The sequence below is a fragment of the Ascidiella aspersa genome, chromosome 5 (genome assembly GCF_963924565.1).
Source record: "Ascidiella aspersa chromosome 5, kaAscAspe10.2, whole genome shotgun sequence".
NCBI classification, from domain to species: Eukaryota; Metazoa; Chordata; class Ascidiacea; order Phlebobranchia; family Ascidiidae; genus Ascidiella; species Ascidiella aspersa.
In genome coordinates, this window is record NC_139451.1 from 22830477 (window position 1) to 22842590 (window position 12114).

General features: G+C 35.7%; 1 protein-coding gene and 1 long non-coding RNA gene across 3 annotated transcripts in view; one reads left to right on the plus strand and one right to left on the minus strand.

Moving 5' to 3' along the window:
- LOC146145451 (uncharacterized) overlaps positions 1-12114 on the minus strand; it is a 119721-nt gene that overhangs the window by 7984 nt on the left and 99623 nt on the right. The gene's annotated exons all lie outside the window — the stretch shown is intronic.
- Positions 5257-9086, plus strand: LOC146145452 (uncharacterized). Of its 2 annotated transcripts, none has more exons than XM_083390205.1 (6): positions 5257-5421; positions 6040-6460; positions 6736-6822; positions 6910-7038; positions 7851-7970; positions 8395-9086. In XM_083390205.1, the coding sequence occupies exons 1-6, from the start codon at positions 5354-5356 to the stop codon at positions 8443-8445; spliced, it is 876 nt and encodes a 291-aa protein (XP_083246331.1). In that variant the 5' UTR covers positions 5257-5353; the 3' UTR covers positions 8446-9086. The 2 variants fall into 2 exon arrangements, with proteins under 2 accessions (XP_083246331.1, XP_083246330.1); XM_083390204.1 differs by having other exon boundaries at positions 6910-7035.

Genomic DNA, 12114 nt, shown 5'->3' on the forward strand with positions numbered 1-12114 from the left:
CTATGACGATAAAATTCTGTTAAGTCGCGTCAACGCAAAATATTGCCTGTATTTGGTTTAAATAGATTGAACTTCCAATGTACACGATACGTGACGTATTAAGCGCGTAAAATATAATTGCTCAGTGCTTAAAATCACCTAAACGGGTAAATCGCTAAAAACAGAAAGAAATTCACGCGAAGCTCGACATAAATTGCATAAGACAAAATCGCAAAAACAAACTTTTTAAGACATTTGCACGCAATATTGATAACAACCGCGCAAAAACTCAAAAATTTGTTTAAACACCCGCATCGCAAGATTAAATCAGAATAACAACAAGCATATCAAGATCGTCTGAACATCGGTTGTTCTACCACTTTTAACATAAGGCAAACGTCTAACAAACGTATAGCAAGAAATAAAGTTGGTGCCGTACTAACTAGTATACAAATGTTTCAAGTTTAGCTAGCCAAAATCTTAATTTGGCGTGCCTTATGTGGTCCGCAGGCCGCAGGTCGGACTCCCCTGGTTTAGAATTTATTAACAAAACCTTGAGACCCCCCTTCCAAACAAGACATAACCAATAAACTATTGGCTAAATAATTTCTGCCTAATGAACCATTCTTTTTAAAATGAAAGCTATACAATACGTGAGAACAAACGAATGGGTCGCTTAAGTTAATCAGAAAATCAGATACATCCTAATACAATCATACAACAACACATCATGATAAACTGTTTGGTAAAAGTAATGTTTGACTGGTGAGGGCCTCATCGTGGGTACAGTTATTTTGTAAATCCCATTGAATTAATAGATTGTAGGTCAAAACCCAGTTGTTCTCAACAAACGGGGTAAGAAGTAAAATTTGTTGTGTATGTGTCAAACGTGCGGAAAACAAACTTGTACGTGTCGCTTTTTTGAGTGTTTTTACTTTTAACAGAAGTGTTAAAATTGCCCAAGGCCAAGCATATTCACAAAGCAAACAAGATGTTAGCCAACTTGCAAACATCTTTCGGCTCCACAAAAGAATCGCGTGTTTATTGTTTCAAGAAAACGAAGCGTGGTGCAATTTAAATAGCATATGTGCGTTGGTCACATGCTTAACTGTAAGTCAGCCAAGTTTGTTTCCAGCAGTCGCGCGCTTAAAATAAGAGCGGTTTTAACGTTCAGCCAACCAGCAAATGTGTGATGGAATCATGTGGTGTCCCAGGGAAGTTTAACTCGGTTATTTCCCGGGGTTTGTCCCTGGAAAAAATTTTTTTTCTTTGCCTAAATAGTCTAAATATACCACATTGATACAAAAGTGAAGATGGGTTACATGCATCACACCAATTTAGTAATTTATTGGTGGTTGGTTTCCATTTGTCCCGTTAGTCTACAGAATAAAAAATGGCAAGCAATTTAAGAGAAACTCAGATTACCTAAAAAATTTCGCGCTCGCGGGTTTTCCAATGTCTCTATGTGCGCCCCCAAGTAAAATAGGTTAAGAAACACTGCGTTATAGTTTTACATTGGAAATCTTTCGCCTTTAACACATTTAAATCGCAAATCTGTTTCTCAGGAGAACTTGCAACTTTGGATAATATATCGTCCAACCCTAATGTGACCACGTTTATTCACCCATAAGAGTTTGTTTACACATAAAAGCGTAAAAAAACACTACGGATAATATACGGTATTTAATCACGCTTAGCAAATGAACTCTACAGGTAACTTTTTTCACCTGTAGACAAAATTACGAATTTTGAAGATAGATAGCCTACCTGGTGTAACAAACTTAAGGCAAGCAACGCATCGCCTACATCGAATTGTTTTGTTAATTGCGGTTTGGACGCCCGTCAATTAAGCTTAACTTAAAGCAAAAGGGTGTTTCTTAACTGACTTTAGAGGTGTCCGTTGCTTAAAATTTTATTTCGATTCCGATACCCCATATTTGGGACAAAAATAAATACCGCGATAACCGATCCGACACCAAATGACGTCTTACTATGGTCCAACAAGGTGAATTAGCCGAATTGATGAAATGACAAAAGATTTTCAGCGTGTTAGGCCTGGATCCGCTTTGAAAAAACCTATTTATTGCGTTAAAAGTCTATTTATTTTTAACTTTGATGTAGCATTTCTTAAACTTTTAGCTTTCAGTGTAGAAAACTGTACGTTAAATTGTAAAACATGGCTGTAATACACAAATTAAGTTGGTATCGGAATGGCACCGATGCTATCCGAAAATTAACAAGTAAAACTCATAGTTAAAAACATGAGTAAAAAGAATGAATCTCATTCGAATTAAGGAACTGATTATGCCACTTGGCGAAATATATTTTCCTTTTAAACAAAACATCTGATCCTGTTTTTACTCATGTTTTTATCTATGAGTTTTACTTCTTAATATACGCGTCAGCGGAGCAGTGATCGACTGGCTATAACCTACCGCCGATGGTTTTGAAATTACTCGAACTATTTAGCTATAAAGATACACCCTATTGTTGCTATCCGAAAATCGAACGAGTTTTGAAATAATACAACCCACATCGGCTATCGGATCGAATCCGATCTCATATCGGACAACCTTAATTAACATTAAGGGTGAAACATATGCAAGTTAGAAGCCGAGAGACTTCACAATAGGAGCAGGGCAGGTATTGTTGAAAGCTATTCCTTATTATAAGTCACAATGCGCTCTGTGTGCGCTCTGTTATTTATTATGATTGCATACCTAATTGTATTCATTAAAATATCAATCTGCAAAGTAGATTACTAATAATTTAGTACTAACATAACGCATGAAAAGGGGGTGAGAAAAAGGTTGACAACAACAGTATATTTCACACAGGAGAAAATGTTAAAGTAAAAGAACTTTCATCCGCTCATCTCGTGTTCGTTCGTTTGTTAAACTCAAGTTTATATGTTAACTAAAAGTTTCTACGGGCAATCGTTTGGACATATGTATCCACATTTCTCTGGAATTGTGTATAATTTACGCATATTCTCTTGTGTTAGCCTACTTTGTTCCAACATTAAATATTTTTAATTCGTATCTGACACAAAATCGGGTCGCAATGTAAATTCTGATTTTATTTTATTCAAAATGGGGTCGCTTGTTAAAAAGGTTGAAGAACACTGGCCTAATGGACCTCTTTTTAATTTACGGGAAAATGCTTTTAATGAACAAAACAACAGATAGGTTTTAAATGAATAAAACGAAGGGAAAAACAAAACGTACACACCCGCTACTTAGTTTAATTGCTGGCTTCGGCCATACAGAAAAACAACTAACCGAAATGGTCTACGTCCAATTGCCGACAGGTTCTACCACGACTGCGGCGAAACCTGTAGGACTAGCACGCCCAAGCTGATAGACTTTTGCCGTGCGGAAAAGACCTGCACGTTTCTCACATTTGAGCGCTTTCGGTTCCTGATGAAAGACTGCCGCAACAATAAGATTTGCAGCGTTTTTGGCTGGCTGTTGCGGCCAAGGTGCGTACTTTTGTCTTTATGCCCTGTTGCTGGTTCGAACGCTTTGTTGTCTGCCTGACTTGTAAGTTTTCGAGTGACCTACATTTCGCGGCGCACAAAAATCAACGCAAAAACAGGAGCCAAAGTGTCTGATGGTGAAACTATACGTTAAGATTGTTCCAAATCCAGGCCTGGCGTTATTATGAGTTGCCTGGCTGCCATCTAAGAATTTTAATTTTCTATTCGCTTACCACTAAATCAGTGGCTCTCAACCTTTTTTCTTTCTTGGTCCATTTACGTTGCAAAAAATTTCTGTAGCCCAATAGAATTTGTATGAAAGAAAAAGCTTTAAAATAGGTTTAGAACAAAACACAGCAGAACATATTTCAAACAAGATTATTTATTCAACCGTGCATTAGCGAGATACTTGTGGCCGAACAATAAATTTACATTCCTTTTTAATTCCTCCCTAAGCCATTTCCGGTAGAATTAAATATAATGACACAAATGAAACTAAATCTAGCGTTTTTAAATTGGTCTGTGGCCCACCTCAGATGTTGTTATGGCCCACCAGTGAGCCATGGCCCACTGGTTGAGAACCGCTGAACTAGATGGTTTGTACCGCGTTTTATACCTCCTATGTACAATTCTTATTTTCAAGTCTTTCCAGCCTAACTTTTGTGTAGTGTTGTTTGACTAAGATGTGTCAGTAGTTGTCAAACTATAGATCAACGGATCCGTGGAGTTTCGTGGGTATGTCTAAATGTGTCCTGGCACACATTTTAAACTGATTTACACTTAGTTAGCCAGATACACCCTTCTTACTCGGTTAATAATAAAATAAATATTTTAGCAGCTTGTCCACAGTTTGCAGCTTGTATAAATGTTAATTTAAATGGCAGATTTTTATGCCGTGGCTTAATTCTAATGTTTAAAAAGTAGTTTCTATATTATTTCAACGAAACAAAATAGGGGCCGACAGTAAAACATGCTTTAGAATCGCTGCATATACACGACACACGTGAATAGCTGTTCCCTAGGAAGAAAACTTGTTGACATTTAAACATAACACAACTATAGATGTCCGATTCTTGACATACAATAACGATGCGCCATATTCGGTACCAAAAGATTTGAGATTAGATACTAAATTACGTACCCATACTTACTATACAAGCAAGGTGTGAAGTTAAAACGTCCAAAAGCTTTTTTTAGGATATAGGGCCCAAATTTACTCTGGCGTTAAGAAGTTTATCTATATACCTACCACCAGTTGTTAACCAATTGTTAAAAAAATTTACCTTTTTGAAAAGGATCGCTGCTTTCGAAATTCTACGTCAATTTTGGTATAGGACTGGTACTAATACTACATTGGAGATTGGCTCCAATCCGAGATCACAGGACATAAAATGCAACACGGTGTGTTATGCCGCTTTGTCGCACTGATAGTGGACGAAAACTACAGTGACTTCTACCGAATTGACTTGGATTCGAGCTCCTGGGTCCTGGCTTTACTCGAAAGAAACTGACGCCGAACGGACACCCTGAGATTTCTAAGCAGATTATATAAGCATACATACCGCAAGTGTGGGTCCTATTGTGTGTACGTACAGTAAACTGTAGTCAAGTTCATGCAAAGCTATTGTACTATAGAAAAAAAGGAGAGAAAAGGTAAACCTCCCATTTGGTGAATAAAGTCGCGGGTAAAAAGCGTGACGACTGCGTCACGATGTGACCTTTGCCCTGTGTGACGTAGCGGCAAATTTAAATTTCTTGTTTCCGTAGTTCATTTCTTTATAAAGCAGCAAATTATTCGTTTCGTAGTCACCTGAGCCTTATTTCAATTAGCCGTAGTTGTAGAAAAATAAGAACAATAGTTATTAGAACATAATTAGTGAGAAATATTTTAATAAAATGAAGCGGCGGAGATCCGATAAGAAATTTGCAAGAAGCCACAACAACAGAAGGTTACCAATTTCCAGGTAATAAAGTACTCAGTTTTAGCAATACAATATGATACATAAATGTATTTTGTATGTTAGGTATTCGTAAATCTGCCTTTAAAGAACTATTTAGATTTTATAAAAGGATAAATTCAGTCTGCGTTCTGTGGGTAAACACCCAAGGATTTTTGTAAAGTTATAACTTGTGTGCAATGTGCATACCTGTATTGGTAAAATTCACACAGCTAAATTTGAAAAAAAGTTTTGAAATCAAATCCCAGGTGTACAAAAAACGGATTCGCTACATACCTTCAAACCTGACTGCATTCTATAATTTGTGGCCGCCAAAGATATACCGGTACGCCAAAGTTTTTTTCGGTTAAAATCCCTCGCCAAAATAGGACAATATATAAGCCAAACACGACAATTAGTTTTGGTAAATTCACTAGTTATTCCACGCCAAATGATGTCACTGGCATGGTTTTTGGCTAGCATTCCACGCCAAAGATCTCCGGCGAAAAGGCAGTGCAATGCAATCAGCCCTTCAAATAGATTTCAGTAATAGTTGTCATGAAATGCAATACTGGGTCAGTAGAACCTCATTTTAGATCAAGTTAACACAATTTTTCTAAAGACTTGTTTTTAATACTTTTGCAGATTAATCACAGCACCCGAATGTGATTCACCCAAGCCTTCATACAATCACTGGCTTTTGTACAGAATAGCTTCAGCTGTTGTCGGGTTGTTTGCAAATCTTTTTCGTCGCAACCCAAAAAGCACCAGTTCTAAATATGTGGAAAACTTGGAAAAGCGACTGGAACTGCTCGAAAACACTGTGGCTCAACTGACAAAGAACGTCAAAAGGCTACAAAAAAGAAGAGACACCAACTCTGTAACATCAAATGTTACTACTCCAGCAACTTCAGCCATGATTCCACCCCCACCTCCATTTAACACAATAAATATTCCACCCCCACCAGTAATGGGCATACCACCCCCAGCCCCGCCTTCGTTATCTTTTAAAACTGCTTCAAGACCACTCCAGTCAAGCAAGGTTTCATCTACTTCCAAACCAAAAGTGAGAAACTTGTAAAATCATGTAAAAGTTGGTCATACATTGTTTTGTTTTTCATATATATATATATATATATATATATATATATATATGTATATATATGTATTTGTTTAGATGAATAATATCTACTGTTAGTTTTAATGTTTTGAGAAAAAAAGACTTATCTTGAGAATTTTATATTTTTTTTAATTGGACCTCATATATTTGAAAAACAGGAATTTGTCTGACGATGTATATATATATATATATATATTTATATATTGTTTTATATTTCACAGCCTGCCAGAGCAATATCAATCATGGATTTAAAGAGTATAAAACTTAAACGGCCATCAGAAGGTGAAGATGTTCTAAAAGAAACACCAGTAAGTTCATTATTATCTTTTAGGAATATTAACATTAAAATAAATTAAGCACCATTCAGTTAATGTTAATTTATTGTTTATTTACAGCAACGTTCAAGAATGCAAATGGTAACTTTAAGGGATCTACAAAATGTCCAATTGCGGAAAAGAACTGTCAAAACTGATGACAACAAAGTCTGTCAATCGCCAAAAGTAGTTGGATCAAAATTAAAGGTTGTTCAAATTATGTTACTTTTCATTCACCTGTTTTATATACTATTATTCAATAACAACCTTTTAACTTAATGGCCTCATCGAGTGTTACTAACGATATTCTTCCTCTATTTTTTTAGCAGTGGTTTTTTTCTGACCCAGGGTTGCCACAAAGTATTTTAATTTTTTAAGTCTTGAAATTGATTTGCGTAATTGAAAAGCTTGAATTTGTTTGTTGTGTAGCCTAAATTATTATATATGTATAGCACCCCATTTTTAAGTCTTGACATTGATTTGCGTAATTGAAAAGCTTGAATTTGTTTGTTGTGTAGCCTAAATTATTATATGTGTATAGCACCCCACTCTTGAACAACTTTTGAACTATTTTTTTGTGTTTATTATGGCTTTACTACGGTTTTCTTTTTGAATTTTATTCATAACATGAAGAGTGAATGAATTTTAGGACTTTAGCAATCTGTACATTTTTTTTGAAAAGTCTTAAAATGTTCTTGAGTTTGTTTTATAAAAATGTGTGGCAACTGGCAACTGTATAATCCTAATTAAAAGAACATAACAATACCAAAGGCCATTGCCTACTAACTAACAGAAAGGTAGCAAGAGTTCGAACCTTACTGTAGGCTGGTTGGTTTTCTGTAAGTCTGTGTTGGCTTTTGGTGTTCTATGTGGTGTGTAAAGCCTAATCATTGGTTGAAAAGCAGCTTCAGAAGGGCTAGATCACAGTTGTTAAACACATATGTGTTCATCTTTCAACTAACATAGCAACATTTATGTATATCTGGCTCCAGTTTTTATCAAAACCGTTTTTTAATTTTAAGGGATTAAAGAAAACCAACATGATAAGAAGCCCTGGTGGCACTCCCATGGTAAAGCACAATACTTCATCCGGAGAAGGATTAACTCCTGCCTTTACTAAAGCACTTAAGAAGAAATTTGAAGTAAGTTTCGCCTGCGACATCAGTAGGCCATTTTTAAATAGCAAGAAAATATCTTAGAAGGGGAACTGATTTTTTTAAATGTAACAATAAAATGTGTACCGGTGTCGGCCTAACACATAAAAATGTATTTTCCCTACTAGTATATATTGTTTAACTTAGTGTTCAGGTGTATAATGTACACATTTTTTTTATAAAGATCTGTTTATAAGAGTTTGTAGAGAGTTTTAAAAAAACAAAAACTTTATTTAAATGTGCACGAAACATATTAAAAATAAACAATAGTTGTGAAAATGAAACAGTCTTTCGTTAACCTGTAACACTTATTAAGTTGATAATTTTTGTATTTGTTCGTTTCAGGGTAAACCTATTTAACTTGATTACTTATCTATTCACACCTTAAAAAATATTTTTTGTTTGTTTTCAGTCTGTTAAAGTGTCGCCCATAGAGAGCAGTCCTAGGAAGTGGAGGTGTTAACCATCAAAATGCGCAGCACCATCGAACAGATTGCGAAGTAACACTCGCTTTTTCGCGTACTTGCACAATCTTTCTGCCTATTACGATTAGGCAACAAACCTAGATAAAAAGCATTAACTTTTAAATAACACAATATTAAGCAACTATGTGAATTGAATTTGTACCTTATTTAAAGTTCGGTTAAGTGTTACACTATTCTTTTTGACTGATTCACAAAGTTAGTAATTTATTAAATACTCTTTTAGAAATATCGAAAAAAACATTCGCTCAGTGTAAAAAAATATTTTATGAAATGCTAATTGTTGTCACCATTTTCAACTTCTTATTTTCTTACCTTTCAAATACTAAATGCAGTAGTGAAACTAAAGGAGCATTTTTTTATATTTTTTTACTTTTAAAGTGTGTAACTTTTTTCATGCCACTCCAAAAACGCTGTCCTTATTCGAATTGCTTTTTATAAGCCATTTTATCGTCGCTGCTTTGGTTTTTACTTTACGTGAAGCGCTTCCGTTTAAACTAACTTGCAAATGCGTTAGATTTTATTGCCTTCTTACTCTACTCATTCTTGCTGCCTTATTAATATTACGCCGTCCTACGCTTCTTTCGTACTGCATAATAAACCCTAATCCAAAGGTGATTTCGGAAAAAAATTCTTATAACTATCAGTTACTCGTAGCCTAAAAAGTACCGGAGTGGCCTGAATTAAACTTACGCACTCCACAAATTCGTGATTTAAACTAAAAAGGTAAAAAGTATTTAAGTTTTATGTTACAAAGTCGTTAAGTGATTAATATTAGCGTTTATATTTTGAGCATAACGAATGTAAACACAAAGAATTGGTCTACGGAAAATCTGCCTTCGCAAAAATCATATTTTATTTAAAAGGCAGTAAACGATTAAGTTCTTTTAACATTGAAGCGTAAACGTGACGCTTTTCGTCACACGTATGAGAAACGAAAATCCAATCAACAGACTGGAACGAGAACATGCACTAGTTTCCAGCACTTATTTTCTACGCCCTTTGAAATACTTTTTAATTGCACATTTTAAGCTCAGTGTCGCAATGGCATCGTTTGCGATTTCTACGGCTACTGTTTGGAAACTTGACGTGATAGAAACGAAACGAGTGTTGGAAAACAGAAAAGGATTGAGTTCAACCAATGAGAATTATTAAGTTGCATGCTTTCAATGTAACGGCAAAGTTTTTACCAGCGATTTATCGAAATCAGCTTGTGCTGATATTCAAAGGAGCTTTGAAGGGGTATTTTTCTAAGCACTACCTCTGTGTAAAAAGATACGAAATGATGTTTATCTATAATTCCTGACATTCTAGCCAGACAGAAATGGATATTTTTTTCCATTCTAGCTAGTCAGGATTAAGTTGTTATGGCTTCTAATGTTTCCGACCCCTGCCAGAATGAAATACTTAGGCTACTAACATAGAAAGATATATTGTCTTCGATACGATTCTTACGAAGTAAGATAGCAAGAGAGATAGCATTTTTTGGATAAAATTAGGCACATTTTTTTCAAAAGAAGGTAAGAAATAGACAAGGCACGAGGCCAGAATTTTCGTTTGGGGAACGGGGGAGCTGCTGAAAGTTTCCAAAAAACAAACAAGTTTAGGCTTTGCCATATTTAGGGGTCTTTAAAAATGTTATTTTATTCCGATACAGATCCGGGTATCTCAAAGGTCAAGAAATACAAAAACATGATCAAATGACTAGCGTAATGGCAATGTTTTTCGGGTGATAAGACTAATATTTACCCTACGTTTGCGTTACGACGTCTATTTATCTTCTTTTCTTATGTAATGTTTTCTAAAAAATTTGCCTACAGCGTTTAAAAAAATTATTTAATTCGCAAAATAGGACTGCATACACACAATAATTTGATATCGTATGGTTACCTATGCCACCCTACTATCAAACGCGTTGAAATACTGCCTCCGACCCGCCAGATTTTGACATCGCCAGCAGTCATAAAGTTATAAAACTAGCAGTGTTAAGAATCCTGCTGTTGTTGATCGAAATCGTGCAAGCAATGTTAAGAATCGCAAGAAGCTCTGCGTTCGTTTGGTTAAATTGGTAAAGTATTTAATTGAGGAAACGACTTCGCACACAAATGAGAGTGGGTGTTTAGCCACAATCTTCGGATTCTATTAGGGAGTGGGATTTTTATCATAAACCTAGTTGATTGTAGCCTAATTCGTAATTTGAATAAAATACTTTCACAAGTATGTTCAAAGGACAGAAAACATGGTATAGTAGGCTATGCATGACTCTTTTGAGATAAAAGATTTCTTTAAATCTATAGCTTTAATGTAGCGCAAAAAACGTAGGCTTTTACATTATGGTGAAAGTCGTCCAACAATAGATTGCTGCCCATGGATCTATCCCTGGTAATTAGATGGTTGTTCTGTTTGGGAAATGGAAAACGGTATTCTCTACCATTTTAAACAACTTTTAATTTGAATGTACAGTGTATACTGCCAGATAAATGTTTTTTTTGCTAGATATGCAGCATTTTGATCGCAAAATTTATATTCCACTAAAAATAATTTAGTCTCGGAATATTTTATTGGCCTATAGACTGATATAAGCAAATACAGTGTTAAGCATGTTTTTTATTATAATGATTCCAAACGACTTATAGCTATTAAAAATAAATTCCCAGTGAGCTCATGCTGCCGGACTGGATTTATTGTCCAGGCACGCATGCGATAAATATTCATGAAATCACGTACCCAAAGGGCTTTGATTGCAGGAAAGAGGGGACAAAACATACGACAGACAAGCTCTTGCAATATTAATCAGTCGCAGATGTCCTCTGTTGTGCCCACCTTGTAAAGCAGTGCGTTTAACCAGCCTGCAAATCGCCTCCAAACGAGTTCTTAGCTTGTCGGATATCTTGCGAGAAATTGTAGGTGCCGATTACGCAAGAATGATTTAAGATCTATGCGTGCCAACGAAACTAACAAAATCGCACTTAAGACGTGAAATACGAGTTTATTTTTCTTGCAATTAAATTGAGAGTATATTATGAAGGATACATCAATTATTAATTCTTTATGAAACAGCAATGGAGCTAACGCCAGACGGGCTCAAATTGCTGGCAAAGGATTCCAAACTCGAAAAGAGTCACTAAACTGACAACACAAAGGCGACATTAAATTAAAGATAAAAAAAGCGTAAGGGTCCAGACGAATTTTCAGTCAGTTTGGATTAGAAAGTTTCGCTCCAAACCTAATTTGCCATTTAAAACTATCGCCATTTGCGTTTTGTAAATTAAGTGACACGTCGTTTATCATTATTTTTTATCTTTCCACGTCTTACAGATGTGTGTAATCAATTCTGGTCATGCCGAGATTTAATCCAGGCACTATATCGATTGTAAGCCCCGTGTTGCTTGCAATGTATTTGGGTTTAATTCCGTGCAAAAAAACAGAAAAACCGCGTCGACCTTCATTTATAGTAAAAGTTTGTTGTAAAACGCTTCCGTGTGCAGTATAGGTGTCGGTGGCGTGTGCTTAATGGGATTGGACTTCGCTGGTCAAAGGCGGTTTCGTTTAAGTCAACGGGCGTTCGATATTCAAAAATCGACCACCATACTCATTAACGAGACGTAGTGCCGTCCCAGGGAGAGAATGCGGCCTTTAATTTTTGATGA